Below are 18,679 nucleotides of genomic sequence, written 5' to 3'. Positions count from 1 at the left end.
AAATAAAATAAACATGTACATAGAATTTAAAAACTTTAAATTTAAAAGTCAGGCATATTGACTAATTGTAAGGACTCGGATTAGGTGTACATATCTGAAGACTGTGACTGTCTGTTCTGTTCAGCTGGTAAGAGGGACGGGGAATACAGTTACACACAGTAGAACAACCACAGGCTGTTAGATGTAGAAGAGCATGAATGTGTCCATATGTCCCCACAAAGGAAACAAGCTGTTCACTGACACCACCCGCCCTCAATGAAATGCTTTGCCAGGAAACAGACATTATAATTTTGCCACCTGCAACACAGGGTGACCTTAACCAAACACTGACACTAATTCAATGACAAGAGCGGGACCTTGGCCTCTTGCATTTCAGGAAGGAAAAGGCAGAACAAACCTTTTCCGTAACGAAAAGGCTGCTGTTTCCCACACACACAGTACATCAACACTGTTCATTGTTTAGATGGCTTTCCTTTAAATTAGCACTTTATCAAACAATGATTGTCATTATTAAAATAGAAGGGTAAAAAAAATAATCAGAAGCTTGCACAGTCTTTCACCCTTGTTTTGAGGACATACTACTGCCAAAAAGAACATACCGCACGGAAACTGGGAAGTAAGTGTTGCCTGCATAAACACTCACAATGCAATGAATATGCACTGGTTTGTGCACCTGAGAAACCACAGCCATGTATAAAGCCCACTGCAGTTTTTAACACCACACAGTATACACATTTCCCTTAAGTCCATATAATATCAATTATATGAATATCAATGTAAAGTAAATGTACTTGTGGCGTCGTTATACAGCCTGTAGTCATGGCAATATCTTTCACAGCAGACTCTTGTTGGTATAATGTGGACAAAGAAATGTTCCTTTATGAGAAGCTGTATAGCATCTGTAGCAAATCATTTTCCCCTAAACACTAAAGTTAAGTGCATTTCTGTCAGCACGTTTTTTGGTTATGATTTTACAGTTTGAGGATTATATTTTAAGTGGAATTAAATACACCTTAACCTTAGCATTAACTAATAATATACCTTCAATTTCAAGTTCACAATGTACATTTCCTTAATTCTATCCCTCACTATGTTAACTTAATATCCAGATTTGTGTGGCAATAAACACAAAAGATTTGTTCTCACAGACATAAACTCATCAAATTTAAATAATTTCAGAAAGGCATATTCCATAGAGTATGAAATACATTTTTATTAAATGCAGTATTTGCCCTAAGAATTAATACATTTTTTAAATTCATGAAGATTTATCTCAATTCTCTGTTTAATTAAATCTTAAATTAAATCTTTAAACTTTAAATCAAATACAAAAACATATCAAATACAAAAATAGATAATCCACAAGATAAATACTACAACATATTTTACATAATTGTCCATGTGATAGGCTATACAGCTTTATGCCGTCTACTGTCACAGGTTTAGGTTTTTTTTAATTATTGGGAGTGTTTTCTACACATCTTCATGAAAAAAAAAAACTTTTCATATTAGCAAGACAATCAACAATATTTGCTTATGAGTGTGAACAGTCTCTACAGTGTCTGCATCAAACTAAATAAGAAGTGAGCTGAGAGTGGGACATAAGTGAAAACTATCCACTTTCATCCAGCACATCTCTGTCCTCAAGAGCCTAAAGAGCCATTTTGGTCACACTTGCTTGCTCTTGGAGGTGTCAGATGCTGAACAGCGATGGGCCACTCCAATGACCTCCTTTACGGCTTCTCTCACAGACGAGTCTTTCATCATCATGCAAACAGACACACCACTTAGTCCCTCTCTGATAAACAAACACCACTGCAAATCAATTAGCCAATATCAGTAATGCCAACATGCTGCCTCCTGCAACTACGGATAAATGAAAATGTATTATTGCTTGTGTTTGAAATAGCATACTATCATACTCTCTATACAAAGCATGCACATTTTCATTACACATAGAATATGATTGTGCTTGCAGTGTGCGTGACCTGACCATTTCCAGTGTGCTAGATGAACAGGAAGTAATAAATTAGCTTTTTTTCCACTCACTTGACACATTATTTAATCAGAATAACAAATTTTAAAAACAGTATAAAGTGCATACTACAGTATACTTAAGCTAGTTTTTCATTCTGAACATAGTTAATTTGTAAAACAGCTAGCTAATATTGCAACATGTATGTTCTGTTTTTAGAGTCTTCAGCAAAGACGATACGGTTTTTCATGTTCCACTGACTGGTAAAAGCTGAGTGCAACTAGGAAATGAGAATCTTTCTCTGAAATATATATTTTTAAAGAAAGAACGCTCCGGAAATCAGAGCAATGGATGAACTGAGGTGATACTTGTGAGGAAGGGGGACATAACGTTGAGTTCTCGCTTTATGAAAAACAAAAAGAGGAAGGATATGACTCTAGATAGGAAACGGTGCGGTGTGAAGAAGCTTTGTGTGGTCAGTGCGCAGAAATAAGGCCACATGCATGCCAGTGTGCTGCTAAAACAAAGAAACAACTTGAGGCAGTGAGGACAAATTTGGGTTCTGATAAATGTAGATATATATCTCAGACTTGCAAATCTATTCGACACACTGAGGTATCGTTCAGACCCAAAGACTTTAATCCTTTAGGGAATTGCGCGTTTGTGGCCATTGTAAATGTGAGGGAAGTGAAGCTTCCGGTCTGAGAGCAACAAAACATCATTTTACAGAGTAAAACTCACACTATCATTCACAAAATTATGCAAATTAAGAGCTAAAAATCTGACAGCCATACTTTCCTATCTCACTTCGATGAGGATCTAACCCACTAGCCATACTGGATTTCGAAAAGTGACAGAAGGTCAGACATGGGCAACAAGCCTTTTGTTTGATGTGAAGCAGTCAGGCAAAGATGGTCAGACAGTAAGATGGACCAAACCAGACTGGCCATATGCTCTCATGGACTTCAACTTCTCCCAACAGGACTGAGGGTCAAGAGCCTGCTGCAACCACTTCTGCCATCAGCAGACGTCGAGACTAACACTGTTCTGGTTGACCTAGCAGCGCCAGGCCACAGACGACGAAAGAAAGTGTGGTGGACAATCAACATGTCCTGGGATATGAATTAGAATATCATTGAAGCCACATTGTGCAAAGTCAGTAGCTTCCTATTTAAAAATGACCTTGGTTAATTTACTTCAAAGCAAAACAGTGGGTAGTCCAGACACTGCTTTATTTGATGACTAGAATATTATCTTATGTGTCACTGAGATCCTGTTTTTTTTTAACCACATGAATGTACTTTAAAGCACGTAAAGTCTGTCAAATGGCAAATACAGTGGCACTCCACTGAAGTAAGGGACAAGTCTGGCTATTGCAACATGCTCTTTTTAAACTTCTGGTTGTGAAACTAGGGTAAACTCAGCAATTTTTTAAACAAGACAGCCCTTCCAAACCACTAACTTAAACATGTGGACAAAAGGCACAGCATTTGGGATTGTCAGCTTTGTACCCAGCCAATTTGTTGATAAAATAAAATAAAATCAATTCACAGCTGTGACCCCATTTTATGCAAGAATATGTCAGATTCCAATCAAAATCTGTTAAAAATATTGGTCCGGGTGAGCCTAAATTGCTTAACACCATAAGAGAAGCTACAGATCAGGAAAAAAGCAGAAATACAAAAGCATTAAGGCACACTTGTAAACCTTGACTGTAGCATGTGATTTTTACTAATCGAACAAAGAAACAGAAGTGAGACATTCAAAAAACAGTGATGTGCTGTTTTTACAGGCGCTACACAGAACTATGTGTACAAGTGAAAATTCTGAACATACAAAGCTGAACCTAAAGCCTACAGGTCATATCCTGGTCCAACAAATGATAATCTGGCAAAATAATTATTTGTTTATTATTTCGATACTTTCAATCTTTTAAATGAAATGTAAAAAATGCTATATGGCCCTTTTAAAGAGGACCATACAATACAGCATGAGTTCAGGTAAATTAGGCCACCTTTTGACATAGCCAGATTAACCTGAATGAAGCTTGTTCAGAATATAGCTGCTCAGGATTGCTGCTTTTATTATCTGATGTTCTTACTCGACTACTAAGGGGCTGAGATGATATAAAAGCATGTCAAAGTTCTTCCTCCGTCAGGGTACGGCTACTGTATATTGACACATCACACAAGAATGTTCCACATTTACACACATCTTCACATTTACAACCACACAAAAAAAAAAATCTCCAAATGTAAATATAGAATTCCTTCAATATTGTTTCCGATGAAAACTCATCATTGTATAAATAAATAAAAAAGTTGGACTTCAAAGTATAGTCTATATATCTTTTGCTTACTGTATCAGAAAACTGAATGCGCTTACTCAGCATTCAAACTGAAAGTAGACAGCAGACACAGAGCTTTCCTAACAGTCAATTTGCCTGATAGCTGCTTTCATTCAGCAGTAATTCTACAGCAGCAACAATGAGTTTTAAATGCACAACAATGAAGTGAACTCAGGTATTCTGAAAAACTAGGACAGTTTGAAGGAAATACATGTATAATGTATATAATCAAAGATTTGAAATATTAAAACCCAAGCTCATCTGAATTTTCAGAATTCACCAGACTTCACAACTCTCACTGATCATGTTAGTCAATAAGTTAAATGAAGGCATAACCAATCCACCTCACTTTACAATGTAAAATGCCAACTCTATAATTTGACATATTTCAGAGTGGATTAAGAAGTTCAGCGACCTATCAGGAATTGACTGGATTGTGAAAAGTGGGCGTTACATACCAGGATGGAGTCAGATCAACGTGTGTTTAATAAAACAATGTCGAAATATGTTAACATTATCCATTGGCCTATGCAATGTAGTTGACATCATCATGAAAGGAATGTCATTACAGAAGAAGAACATTACAAAGACGTCAAACTATTTTTTTTTTTGGAATAACATGTACTACTGAATCACTCACAAAAAGACCAGAAACAAGTAATGAAAGTAAATGTGGTCAATTTTGATTTCATGTTGACTATAAACCTACAGGACTATATGCGTCACGGTGACGGCAGAAGGTACCTAATGAAACAAACTCATCCAGTCTGATATAACGGTACTACTAAGTGACACAATATTGTTAAACTGTAAGGTGTCCACTCTGCCTTTGTCCAGGACATTCTTGGACATTACATCACCCCGCCTTACTCAAATCAAATGTCTCAGCACATGTTAGGACTAACAGCATCATGCCTGAAGTTGATTTTACGGCTTTAAACAAACCGTGCTGGTACTTTAGCATTCAATGAACAGTAAAGGGTCACTGAAGAACCCCTGACGTTCTCCAAATCACACATTTGTCCTCTTGCTCCAGTGCAAATGAGGACGATCTTTACAACCAGAACTGGTTCCCACAACGTGAGCAACAGCAAAACTTACTGAATCCGATGCTCACGCTTCCTGTGAATGCCCAGCTAAAAACACACCCCGCCCGGCCCTTCCAAAGGGCCTTTTCATGGCTTTCTGTGAGAATCTGCCTCACTGCAAAAGGGTATGAAGTAGTTTTGGATGCAAGGAAAGGGTCATTTTGGCTGGCATGGCATGAAATTGAATAAATAAACCAAGAGGGAGGGGGAGGAGAAAAGAAGGGAAAAAAATCCTCTCTTTGTGGCCGCGACCCAGCTAATGGAGACAAAGAGCTCAGTAGCAGGAGGATGAAGATTAAAAAAGGGGATCTGAGCTCGGCCCTCTTTCTTCGTGACTCTGATTCCCCATCACCCCTCAAGCAGAGGTCGCTGCAACAAAGTCCTCTTTGAGTTTGGCCCCCTGTCCCGCACTTCCGCTATAAGGGTCTTCAAAGTTCACGGCTGTTTCAGCTGCTCACAGGGGTGGAAACGAGCCACGGCACCACAGGAGACAGGACAGTGAAGAGACAGGAAGAAATGAGGGTGACAAGGGAAGAGACACTCATAACTGAAACACTGAGCAAGACTACAGTAACCTAATGGCAATCTGGACAATTAAAATATTAAAAGATTAGTCCACTTCCAGAATAAAAGATTTCCAAATAATTTACTAACCCCCATGACATCCATTTTCTGGGTGATTCTAAAAGGTTGCTAGGGTGTTCTAGATTGTTGCCCGGGATGTTCTGGTTGATTCTTCTTGGTTGTTAGTGTGTTACAAGAATGTTATGGATGGTTCAAGGTGGTTGCTAGGAATGGGTGGTTCCAGGGAAGCTGCTACTAGGTAGTTGTGGGTGGTTCTAATTAGTTGCTAGGATGTTCGGGGTTGGGTCCAGGAAATTTGCTACAAAGGGTGTTCTGGGTAGTTACGAGGTGGCTGCTTACTGTTTCAAATAAGAAATGACTGCCCCCTAAGACTTGTTCCTAGATATGATTTGGATCTATCCTTTAATGAGATGTTTCCACCTGCCAAGCAAAAATAATACTTATTGCAAAAAAAAAACTAATAACAATTCTCAGCAAGCAACAATATTTCACTCTGTCTGTGACACCAGCCCTTCATTAAGAAGCTTGAGTATACGGAAAATCCAACATTGGTTGACCACTTGACAGTACTGCTTTGTGCTGACAAAGGCTTTGTGCTGAAATGTGGTATTCCAGATAAGATCCCAGTACAGAATGGACTGGCCAGCTGGAAGGCATTTGGGCTCATCTCCATGGAAGAGCAATTGAGCACATGGAAAGAGCCAGGGGTTCATTCACCACGGGGGGAAAGGACACGGTAGACCCTGAGCTGCCCTGTATGACAACATACAGCAAGCATTATCTCTTCACATAAAGAGATGCTTGCATGAGTACTCAAACAAACACATACGGTTTAATCACGTTTGGAGTGTACTGACATATAATGGGATTTTGTCATCTGTGAACATCCGCAGCAGCTTACTTTGTCATTTACCACAGACGTATAGGCGTGTGTGCGTATTATCTAATTTCCTGATGTGTCATTCCTCCTTCCCTCTAGAATAATGGATTCAATATCACTGCAGCACATTCAGCCCGCAAGCCACAAAGTGTATCTTCATCACTGCAGTTTTGCTTCATTAGTGTCAAAATACAAATGCACAATTTCTTTCATTTCTTCACTTATTATAATCCTAAGCGTGGCTTTGGTGGCTGGACAAGATTCTTCCATCTCACCACAGGAAATAAAACCACAAAATAAAAAAAATTAAATCTGATACTTTAGATCAGCTGTACGTTTACGACAGATTAGAGTACAGATTGAATGAGTTAATTCATTACTAAATCAAACAGCAGGCTTTACAATAAGTTCTAAATAGATACAAAAATTACAGTTGTCATTTAATCACATTCATGTGATATATAATAATATATAACAATCTTTATATATATATTTTTCACATACTCTGTTATATGCTCCAAAAGTTACACAAAAATAACTATAAAATATCAAAAAATCCTTGTTTACTAAATTTCAGGTCTTTTGTTAAATTCAGTATCTTTACATGGGGAACACAATCAAATTTAAGCCATTGTTCACTCATGCTCATCCACTCCAGAGAGCTTCATGCAAGCAAATGACTAAATCATACTCATTAAACTGAACTTGACAAATTAATCCGTTTAATTTGTGAAAAAATGTTTCTTGAACGTGCTGAACGAACAGTTAATTAGAAAAGAACTGGCTTGAACAAACAATTTGTTCACAAATTGGTCTGAGCAAGGTTTAGATCCAGTTGATCCTTGACACAATAGGACTGTTTACACTTGGTATTAATATGCATTTTCATCAATTCAATCACAAATGGATGGAAAAGGTGTTAATGGGGTCTAAAACCATTTGAGCATGTCTATTTCCAGAGGTAGTCGAAAAATTGCTTTCATAGTAAACACTTTTGTGGCTGAATGTGTCTATTCTCCACCTACTGATCTGATGCATAATCACTGTGGGATGTGTTGTGCGAAAAAAAGTCTGATTCACAGATTTCAAATTCGCAGCTGCTTTGTCATTTATCACTTGCTTCCTAAAAAAATCTATGTGATTACATGAGAGTGAGTAAATAATTTTTTTTTTAATAGATTTACATTTTTAGGTGAAATATCCCTTTAAGAATAAACATTATGATCAATGAATTCCAATGAGTTACTTTAGTTAAGTTCTCTAATAAATCTTATTTAGTTACCTAAATGAATTACCTGACTTTTAAAACAAGCATTAGGTCAAGCTAACCAGACTAATTCCATCTTAAAGTGTTCTTTAGGACTCAAGCAAATAATTCAGTTCCAATCATTCTGACACAGTCCATATCCATCAATACTACACGCTCCTTTGTTTGTGCAAGGATGAGGTAAGTGGGATAAGTTTACATCATGCTGTTCATAATTCTTCCCTTTCTGAATCAACTGGAAAAACCATTCATCTGAAGATCTCACCCAAAAAATGTCTCAAGAGTCATGACTCTACAGCCGGCCTCTGGCCACAAACCGCAGGGGCAATTCCCTCAGGACAACTGAGGAATTCCTTAGAGCTCTTCTGGTCAAAGGGGTCAAGGGTCAACGTGCCAATGTATGCCCTTCTATCTACTGTTGCCTTTCTCTTTGCAAAATATGCCTCTCAAGTATGTGGCTATTGTCTACAGCTGCAATAGTAATGTTTGTGATGGGATCACAATCATTGGCCATCAAGAGAGAGTGAGAAAACACCAGTATTTTATCTAATTTAAGCAAATAATCACACCCGCTATCCCACAAAGACATCCGAGGGAATACAAACCTCTTATATGCAGATAAATCCTCATCACCTGAATAATTAAACAGCCAGGAACACAAAACAGACCTTAGACCTGTAAGTGTCAGTTTAATGAAAAACCACAATCCGAAGTTTATTGAACATTTTAGGAAAGAACATCTGCTAAGAGCCTTATCCCATATGCCTGTGGTCTGCATACCTCTCCTCCATCTGATAGCGTTCATAATCCCTAACACATGGCTTTGTTTGCTGTCAGCTTGTTTGTAAAAGATGAGGAGGTGCCAACAGGCATACCTTATTCACGTAAGTGTTTGTAACATGGCGCCTGGCCAGGTAGATGTGATTAAATTAGAGGCGTTAATCTAACTAGTAAGTGCAGGTGACAGTCACTACACCATTGCCTGGTTACATACCGTGTCCCAATGTCTTTCTGTTTTGGATATCTGAATAATCATATAATTCATTAACACCTCCCTCAGGCAGTCGGGAACACAGACGACTTTATCAGTTTCATGCTGTGCTCGTGACCTCACAGTGACTCACCAATCAGTCGTCTCTATCTAGGATTTCTAAGTTTGACTTCAGCTCAGCCGATCCCATTGGCTTAAAATACTGAATATCACAGAGAACATCAGCAGATGTCCTTGTTCACAATATTTGTCAGACCACAAAAGGCCATGGGAGGATTATTTTGTACAAGATCCTCACAGTTTCCCTGCTGATGAAACATGAAAATATTCTGAACATATTTGAAAAACATGCAACATTGATGATTTGCAACATAAAGCATTTTTTCCCCATTAACCAGCATTTAACACATTGATTGACAGGACATTTTATTGGTTCCTTGGCTGCTGTTTCTGCTATTTCGCATTAAGTGGCCCCGCCCATGACAAACTATCATTGGCCTAAATATTTCTACACGTAATAGAACATTAAATATGTGTGACTGTGCTGGGGGGTATATATATATATATATAGTATTTTTTTGTGTAAAATAAACATACTTACATACATACTTATACTTTATATGACAAAGTATTTTTCGCAAATGATTAAATATTTTTAAAAAAATTATAATTAAAAAGGATGTAACCACTGTAACTAACAGGGCACTCAGTATTCTGGGACGTTTGGGTGCATTGGGAATCATATTTTTCAAATAAAGCCAAGGTAACACTCATTTTACATACAGCACACAGTGAAAATGACATAAATATGACAGTGGGCGAATGCATAAAGCGCAGTATAATTTGAAATCACGTTTAAGGTTTAAATCATTCAATTCACACGGGCTGACCGTCACACAGAGAACACTGCACACTTGCACACTTCACAAGATCTCACAGCTGGATTCGACTAAGTTTGCAAAGTTTGTGAAATTAAATATTCATTAGTCATTCAAAGATTTGTTTAAATGAAATAAATGCATATTTGCTTAATGCTGATGGCAAACGAGAAAATATTATAATGTTTGCCTTTCTATTACTAATAATATAAAAGCAATCATTATAATACTTTTTATATACATTAATTCCTTTGTTTAACCGTTCTATCTGAATATTAGACAGACTTCTATTCGTGTTAGACAGAACTGTTAACAACAACAGCAAACAAGAGAGAGAGTGTGAGCACTGTGTGTGCTCAGGTGCTGCCTTTCTCAGTGCCATCAAAATAAAAGTCCCACCTCGAACACATCGGCCAAGCAGAAAAACGTATTGGCCAAAACCGATATTTGAAAAATGCCAAATATCGGCCGATATATCGGCCTTGGCAATATATCGGTCAAACAATATGAAGCATACGAAGCAGTATGCTTTTATTTTTATTTATTTATTTATTTTGAAAGAAATTAAATACTTTCATTCAGCAAGGATGTTCTTTCTCTATTCATCTAAGAACTGTTTTCAACATTCAAATCAGCGTATTAGATTGATATCTGTAAGGTCTTGTGACCAAGAAGACTGGGTAATGGCTGCTGAAAAATCAGATTTACCATCACAGAAAAAAAATTACATTTTACATTTAAATTTATTATTTTAATTGAAAGAAAACATTAAAAACTGCAATAATATTTCACAACTTTACTGTATTTACTGCATTTTTTGTGGTATCAAATAAATGCAGCCTTGGTGAATGTGAGAAAGTAACAGTGTATAGCATTAATATTTCATTATATTTTTGTAGAGGTTTTGGAGGGCTCTTAATAGGGTGAAATGGACCAATCTTTTCCCTGTCTGCTGCCTTTGACATCGTAAAACAGGACAGTGACTAGCGAAAGGTTTAGGACTGTGCGCGTTCTTGGTGTGCCATCAACCAATCAGTTTTGTCACAATCCTGTGGCTCTTGAGTGGTTAGTCACATTACAATAGAGGTGTCCATCCTGATTGTGGAGGGCCAGTGTCCTGCAGAGTTCAGTTCCAGCCCCAGTCACACACACCCGAACCAGCTGATCAGTGTTTTCAATTACTAGAATCTTCAAAGCAGGTACAGATTTTGTGACAAATTAGTGCTAAACTCTGCAGAACACTGACCCTCTAGGAGCAGTTTTGGCTCAGGTGACCTGATGCTCCAGAACCAAAGAAATACCATGGAAATGAATGCTTGTGTTTCATTCTTATTTCCAGATATCCTTTGGTCTTTGAGTGTTACAGACATTAGAAAAGTCATCAGAAACAGCTCAAACTACAAAAGCATTTTTCCTTCAACTATTTTTCCCTCAAGTGATAAGTTTTCAGAGTAGAACATGCAGAAGCTCAACCCCCTCGACAAAACCAGTCACTCATCAGCATTAAAAATGAAGCTATAATTAGCAACATTATCCCTGTGTTTGTTTCATATCAGATACTTGAACAAGAGGAAAGGTCTACGAAGCTAATTGAGCACAGGAAAGTTGAAGAGATTCCTGAAATTCCTGGTGCTGACTTGTGCCTCTGTGTCCTGGCTTATAACGCATGACTTGTTGCAGATTTAAGGCACTGTTAATCTAACACTTTAGAGGACATAGGAGCGTAATCAGAAGAACTTGCGGCAGTCACAGCGAGAGCTCACAGCTGCAGACTAACCGCTGCCACTACTGATGATCATTAGTACTACTGTGCATCTGGAGGGTCTATGGGGATCAGCGAACCCTAAGTTTAGCATGCAAAACTCCCAGCACTGAATTTATACATCCATCTACGCTTCTAAAACACAATGGAAACTAATAATCTGAAAACAAGAAGTACATTTTTGTAAAGAATTACAAAGGAAGTACAAAGGAAATAGCAAGTAACATTAAACATGGAATTTTGAGGTAGAAATACTGAAATAGTGTTTTCTTGTGAAATATACTCTGATAATGTTTATTTACAAAAATTAATATGAACTACTTATACATGCAGAGAGAAAAATGTTCAAAACAAGTGTAATTTACAATACTAAGGGGCCAAAATTAAATTTTGCATTATGGGGCTACATGGTAAATACAGAACTCATAATTGTTGATTATTCCCTTGAAATTGTAATTGTTATTATTAATTATGATCAAAATCATTATTAAAATGCAGTGGTTGCCTCTAATTTTAAATGGAAAGAGCAAAGATTAAGCCTTGTTTTGTTTATACGAAGAGATTTATTTTATTTGTGTTATTTATTTGATTTGGGGCTTGTTTTAAAATTTCAATTTATTTTAGTTTTTTATATTTAAATTATATTTAAATTTGCTATTTGGCTGCTATTTTATCTAAAGCGACTTACAAATGAGGACAAAATAATCAATCAAAACCACTTTTGGGAACATTACTTTAAAAAAGTAATTAGTTATAGTTACTCATTACTTGTTCCAAAAAGTAACTGAGTTAGTAACTGAATTACTCTATAATAAAAGTAACTCGTTACCAGGGAAAGTAACTATTTGCGTTACTGTAAAAAAAAAAAAAAAAAAAGTTGCTATATGTCAAAGAATTTGTTTTCGATATTTATTGCACGTCAACAGACAGCAAGAGTTTTATCCTGCACTCTTTGTAAGAAAAGTGTTTTTGGCCACTAGCTTTGTAGATTGCGTGTGTATCACATTACATGCACATTCTTGCCTTTGACTAACATGAATTTGAAGTAGTGCTTATATCTCCACCTTGAAAATGCCAACTTTTCATCGGATTGCTCCTGACTCGCCATTTCTCCTGCTGCTGCGAATCTCTGTGTAGCTGTTGCGTGTGTGTGACTGTGTGTGTTTGGTGCCGCTGGCGCGTGTGTGTAAAAACACTGGCTCTGATTGGCTACCATGAAACACATGACTCGTTATTAACCCACCTGCTCACTCGCGGTGTGAGCCAGGGGTGCGTTCGGATTGCATATTAAATCAATGCATAGTAACGCACCGCATTTAATGTTCAGTAACGTTAACGGCGTTGTAACGACGGGAAAAGTAATTAGTTAGATTACCCCGTTACTGAAAAAATAACGTCGTTACCTAACACCGTTCTTTTAAACAGCGTTATTCCAAACACTGATCAAAACCAACAAAAGAGCAATAATATGCAAGTGCTATATTAGTGTATTATTATAGTGTTATATATTTCAATTTCACAAAGAAACATGCAGCATTTTGCCCAAGCAATAATAAAAGGACACATTTAACTTATAATGTCTTAAATCTCATTTTGTAAAAAAAAAAAAAAAAATCTAATAATGAAATCAAAATTGTGAATTAAATCGAATTGTGAGTTGAGTGAATCGTTACATTCCTAAAACTGTGGATTGGTTTCTTATTTAAATTATTATATTATAAAAAAATATGCAAAAATATGCATGGTATTATAACGTAATACTAAAACTAAAACTAAAACAAATATAAAAAGATAACCTGTAGAAAGATAACCTATTGCATTATATCAACATTTTTTTATTTTTTTTTATTAAATACAAGTATATTTTATACATTTAAATTGAGAAAAAAAATACAAACTAAAAATTTAATAAGAAATTCAATCTTCACTGGCTTGTGTTTTTCTTATTTTTTCTATTTGATTTTTGTGATATGACATGGTGGGCCAAATGTCATCACGGGCCAACTTTGGCCCAAGGGCCCTGATCCGGGCCACTCTGGTTTATAGAGTTGCAGCAGCTTACACATAAACCATAAAATGGCAGTTTATCTAAGCTGAGGATTGTTTCCATAGTTTGGCGGGTGCAGACGTATACCCCGCTGAGCCATATGGCCGCTATGGCTGTGACACTTTGGTGTGGATCAGATCAGACTATAACTATTTATAACCCTGAAAGCCTACACTTGTGCTTCCCTCCTGTAAGGACTCAGACAGAGACATCATCGGCAAGCAGGAAGTGCCAGTTGACTTCCTCCCCCTGCTCCTCCATACATTCATGTCATCCTGTTTGGGTGAACAGTCTCCTGCCCACAGGAGCCCAGCTGGGCCACACAAACTAACAACAGCTGGACTGGCAGCTGGACTAGACGTAAGAGGGGGCACAGATCTCAACCCAACACAGGAAACCTCAGTCATATACAAACATTGAAGCTCTTACATGTAGGAACTCAAAACGTAATTGAATCACAATCTTTTACTTTTTTGCTCCTGAGCAAGACATTTAATCCTTGGAATCAGCTTACTATCTTGATGGTTCAAGGTCTGTTAAAATGGGACTTAGCTAACTAACAAAGGACTTCCTATTGTGCACATGAATAAGGAGGGTGCATTAAATTGATCAAAAGTGACAGTAAATATTACTGATAATGATACAAATGTACAAATATTGATGAAACGATTTACAAATATTTCTTGAGCACCAATGCAGCATATCAGAATGATTTCTGAAGGATCATGTGACACCGAAGACAAGAGTAATGACAGCTGAAAATACAGCTTTGCCAACACATGAATAAACTAAATCTTAAATTTAAATAATATTTCACAGTATCACAGTATTTACTGCATTTTTGATTAAATATATGCAGCCTTGGTGAACATAAGAGACATTTTCAAAAACATAAAATCTTACCCACCCCAAACTTCTGAATGGTAGTGTATACAGTAGTTCCTGCTATTTTTATTTTAAAGTCCCACAAAATGTAGAAATGAATTATCAATTTAATAATTCAAATATAAAAACCAATAGATGTTTTCATGGACAAGTGAATAGATATTTAAAACTGCTTATTTAAATATTTTTCAATATATAAACTGGCATTTAACATTATTTATAATATATTTAACTGATGATTTAAAATGCTAAAGCCATAACAAATTATAATATATTATACATAGTCACTAATAATACATTTTAAATCTCAAAATGCATTTGCCAACTGGTTTCTTGATTGTTTAGCCAAATACTTTTCTTCATCTATTTGTCAATGGAGTTAAAAAAAAAAGGCATTGGACAGGTCATTCTGGGAACAACTAATGAACTTATCTGACTCAATTCTTCTAAGATACACACCCTTTCTCTACATCTCAGTATGACAGAACGCAGAAACTTCAAAATGTGTTGGTTTGAATGTTTTTCAAACCCTTACACCTAAACGTCTTTGTCATCTCTGATCTAAAATTCAAAATTTAACAGAAAAGACGCTAAAAAAATAGGGCATGTTGTCTAAATAGGACTCATCAGGAAATCTTCAGTTCTGCCAGCCATTTATAAAATCACAGCCTGGTTTACTGCTTTGAAACTATGACATTATCCTTTTGTTATATCTGTTAGAGATTCCTAATAGAATTCCACAGATAAACAGATCCAAGAAGAGCCATTCAGGTAGTGACAAAGTCACTTGTCTAATAAAAGGTTTCTGGGTATCTGACTTATCTAAACAAATTCATGAAGCAATTATCAGTCTCCTTAGAGAGTGGCAGCCAATGCTGTTTGCCATGACTGTGCATGCTGACAAAAGACTACTTAAGAGAGCCAGCTGTGAGTTGAAAGGCAGACAGACGTCTTTGATATCGATCTCAAGCATGGCCTTGTTTTTCACACAGAGGCCCTTGGAAAGACACAGACGCAGAAAGACAAAGTGGTCTCCTCTCCCTTTCACCTGATGCAACACTGTCCACTTCGCTTCACCTACGTCAAAATATCTTGATGAGAGGCTGTCGGGTGCATCTGCAGGGACTAATTTGATTGGTCGCGCTTCACTTAATGCTTCCAGATCAGATAACATCAGACACACCGCTAGGGAGAAGAATCCCTCTGAGACTCAGCAGATGAGAGGGACCTATGATTCTTTCCATATGCAGAGAAAGAACTATAACTAGGACAAGTGAACCCATCCTCTCTCAGGAAACCAGAAACAGCATCTTTTATTTCTTAAACTGCCAAAGTCGGCTCAGCGTCATCAACTGGCAGCTTCCTCACAAAGCCACTGTACTCCAGAAGCTTAACTGTGAAATATGATTATGAGGGATTGTTTCTGGCTTAATAACTGTAAGACTGCTAACCCTTCATTGGCATGTTTGTAAAACCTCTCCAGTTCCTTTGATCCTGTTAAATTTATCCCAGGATCTAGAGGTTTCAGACAAATACACTGGTGTGGAATGTGAGAAATGCAATTGGGATAGCATGAAAAACTAAATAACAGAGTGCATTAATGTTAAACTAGTTATAAAACACTTAAACTTGTAGGAAGGTTGGAATATGAATGGGTTCGTGATTGTCTATTCTTAAATCCAGACATGCTATGTCATGATCGGATGCTAATGAGAGCAAGAAAACACATGTCAAGTATGCCAAATCTATCTGGAGATTTCAAACATTTTCTGTCCTTATTTTTTACTTGTTAACATACTTTATCAGTCCATTTAAAGTAATGCTCCAGGAGGGATGTCACTTCAGAACACATGGGCTGAGCAGGATTGTATGCTGATGAGCACAACCCAGTCTTATCAAAAAACAAAAACAAAACACACACACACACACACACACACGAGTGTTCTGAAAGTTACAGGGGATTTACTAGATTGCCCTGAAGACCCTGAAAATCCCACCTCTCACATGAGTCGCTGCTGATTTTATGAGACAGAGCTAATAAAAGGAAATGGCACATGACCAGGAAATACAGGCTCATTTAAGTTAGAGCTTGTTTGAATGAATAAAGAGCCAGTAAAAGTGACAGAAACTACTTCTTGGTTTGAAAGTATTCTCGGTTCAGATATTTCCAGTCAACAGAGTACAGAAAAATAAGAAACAGAGTCATTTGAAACAGTATCCTTAATCAGAGATGTGTTTTAAGAAGGTTTAAAGAGGCATCTGATTTCAATTTGAATTTGCTTTTAAACTCATTTTAAGCCAATATAACAATAAAAACAGTTATAAATAACTGTGCTTAATATCATGATTTTCAACTCTTTTTTTTAAACAACATAAACAAAAAAATGTGTGGATGACAATCATAATAGAATGTAGGCGAATGTCTGAGTGTTTTACACACAGTATCATTTTTTGCTTGTATGTGTTTAATAAAATAAATGATGGAATGGATAGCCTTCTTGAGCCTTATTGTTGGGGCTGTATGGATACACACAAAGCGAAAAGGGTTGAGAAAATTAGACACCAACTAGGAGGAACAACATTCAAGTGCTTTTAAAGCATATTAATGAAAACCCCCAATAAGTCCCTCAAAAAAACAGTCCCTTGCGCTTCATGGTTTGTTTTTGTTTTTTATAAAATACCACTAAAACTAACCTCCCCAACACTATAGAAACGCTGCCTTGTTTCACGTATTCTCCCTCTTCCTCTTTCTTGACGCCAGTACCGTGACTAAAACACAACTTGACAACTTCGCCCGTTTCCGTTATCTCCAGTTTATGAGCCCGTAAACGAGACTGTAACGATAACCAGGTGCTCAAACTGCAACGCTCTGAAAGTTTGTATTTAACCCGGTCTACTTACCGACTGCAGAAATGCCAAATTTCTCACGTAATCCCGTTCAGTGTTCAATATCTCGTTTAAAACGCACAGTCTCAGGCGAAGCTGACGGTCCGAGTCCTTGCTGCTGAGATCCCCGTTTTCTTGTTGACTGTCCTCCTCGGTGTTTATTTTGCTCATTTTTTTTAAACAAAACAAAAACCTTAGAGAGAAGCCTCCAAACAAACAATAGTATAAGGCAGTTGTGTGAGAACTGATGTGAATATGTGAAAATTAATCCATTCAATCCGTCGCGCTCTGCACGCAACCTCGCGCCAGGATGCGCCAGGGGAAAATGTTATACTGAAACTGAAGAAACTTCTGTAAAAGTAGCAACGCGCAACATCAACCGCAAGGCTATTTGCATCTCATTAAAACACTTTCCGTTTAAAAGGTAATCTAGAGACGTAGCCCACCGACTGATTGTAGCATAAATAAGGAGGGTGGCCAGAGGAGCGAAATGACGTGAAAATGGGAGTGCACGTGAAACGATAAGTAACCGTGAAATCACACGCAAGACCGTGCAGTAAAAGGCGAAGTAGCGAGTTCAAGAGTGCTCAGTGTGGTAGACTACATGAAAAGTGAGACGGCTGTGGGAGCTGCAGAGAGAGTCTGCAGTTGAGGGACCGTCTGCAAGTTGCACCACTTGAACAATCACGTCTTAAGTTTAATGAACTGATTAAATGATCCCTTATATATCCCCCTATCTTTAGAAAAGCAGGCACTGCCATGTTGATATGTCGTGTACCAGCACAAAACACCAATAATGAATGAAATTTTGTTAGGAATTAATTAAAATGTTGTAGTATGACAGAAACAAACAGTTTGAGTGTAAAACCACAGCAGTTACTGGTACTACTCGCTTGCATCCAGGCCAACAGGTGTCAGTATAAAATCTACACCCATTTGTACTATTGAGACAAATATGAGCAAGCTATGTTAACAAAGGCTGTCTCCGAATATGCATACTTCCCCACTGGTAGGTTAAAAACAGTATTTGAAAGGAGTAGTATGTTTGAATTCACAGTATTTACAAAACAGGAGACACAAAGTACCTG

The 18,679-nt window shown here is 37.2% G+C and overlaps 1 protein-coding gene across 3 annotated transcripts in view; it reads right to left on the bottom strand.

Moving 5' to 3' along the window:
• The window catches only part of LOC132114557 (phosphatidylinositol 3,4,5-trisphosphate-dependent Rac exchanger 1 protein-like), a 66,246-nt gene extending 48,029 nt beyond the window's left edge, over positions 1–18,217 (bottom strand). For 2 of the 3 annotated variants that reach the window (XM_059522729.1, XM_059522730.1), the window contains exon 1: positions 17,607–18,217. In XM_059522729.1, the coding sequence (XP_059378712.1) occupies positions 17,607–17,762 (156 nt within the window). In that variant the 5' untranslated portion in view covers positions 17,763–18,217. The remainder of the gene's footprint in view (positions 1–17,606) is intronic. The other variant, XM_059522731.1, reaches the window with a different exon arrangement.
• Between the last annotated feature and the right edge of the window lie 462 nt (positions 18,218–18,679).

The sequence above is a fragment of the Carassius carassius genome, chromosome 34 (assembly GCF_963082965.1).
Source record: "Carassius carassius chromosome 34, fCarCar2.1, whole genome shotgun sequence".
NCBI classification, from domain to species: Eukaryota; Metazoa; Chordata; class Actinopteri; order Cypriniformes; family Cyprinidae; genus Carassius; species Carassius carassius.
The sequence above is the reverse complement of the archived record's forward strand: the minus strand, read 5'-3'. Positions and strand labels throughout refer to the sequence as shown.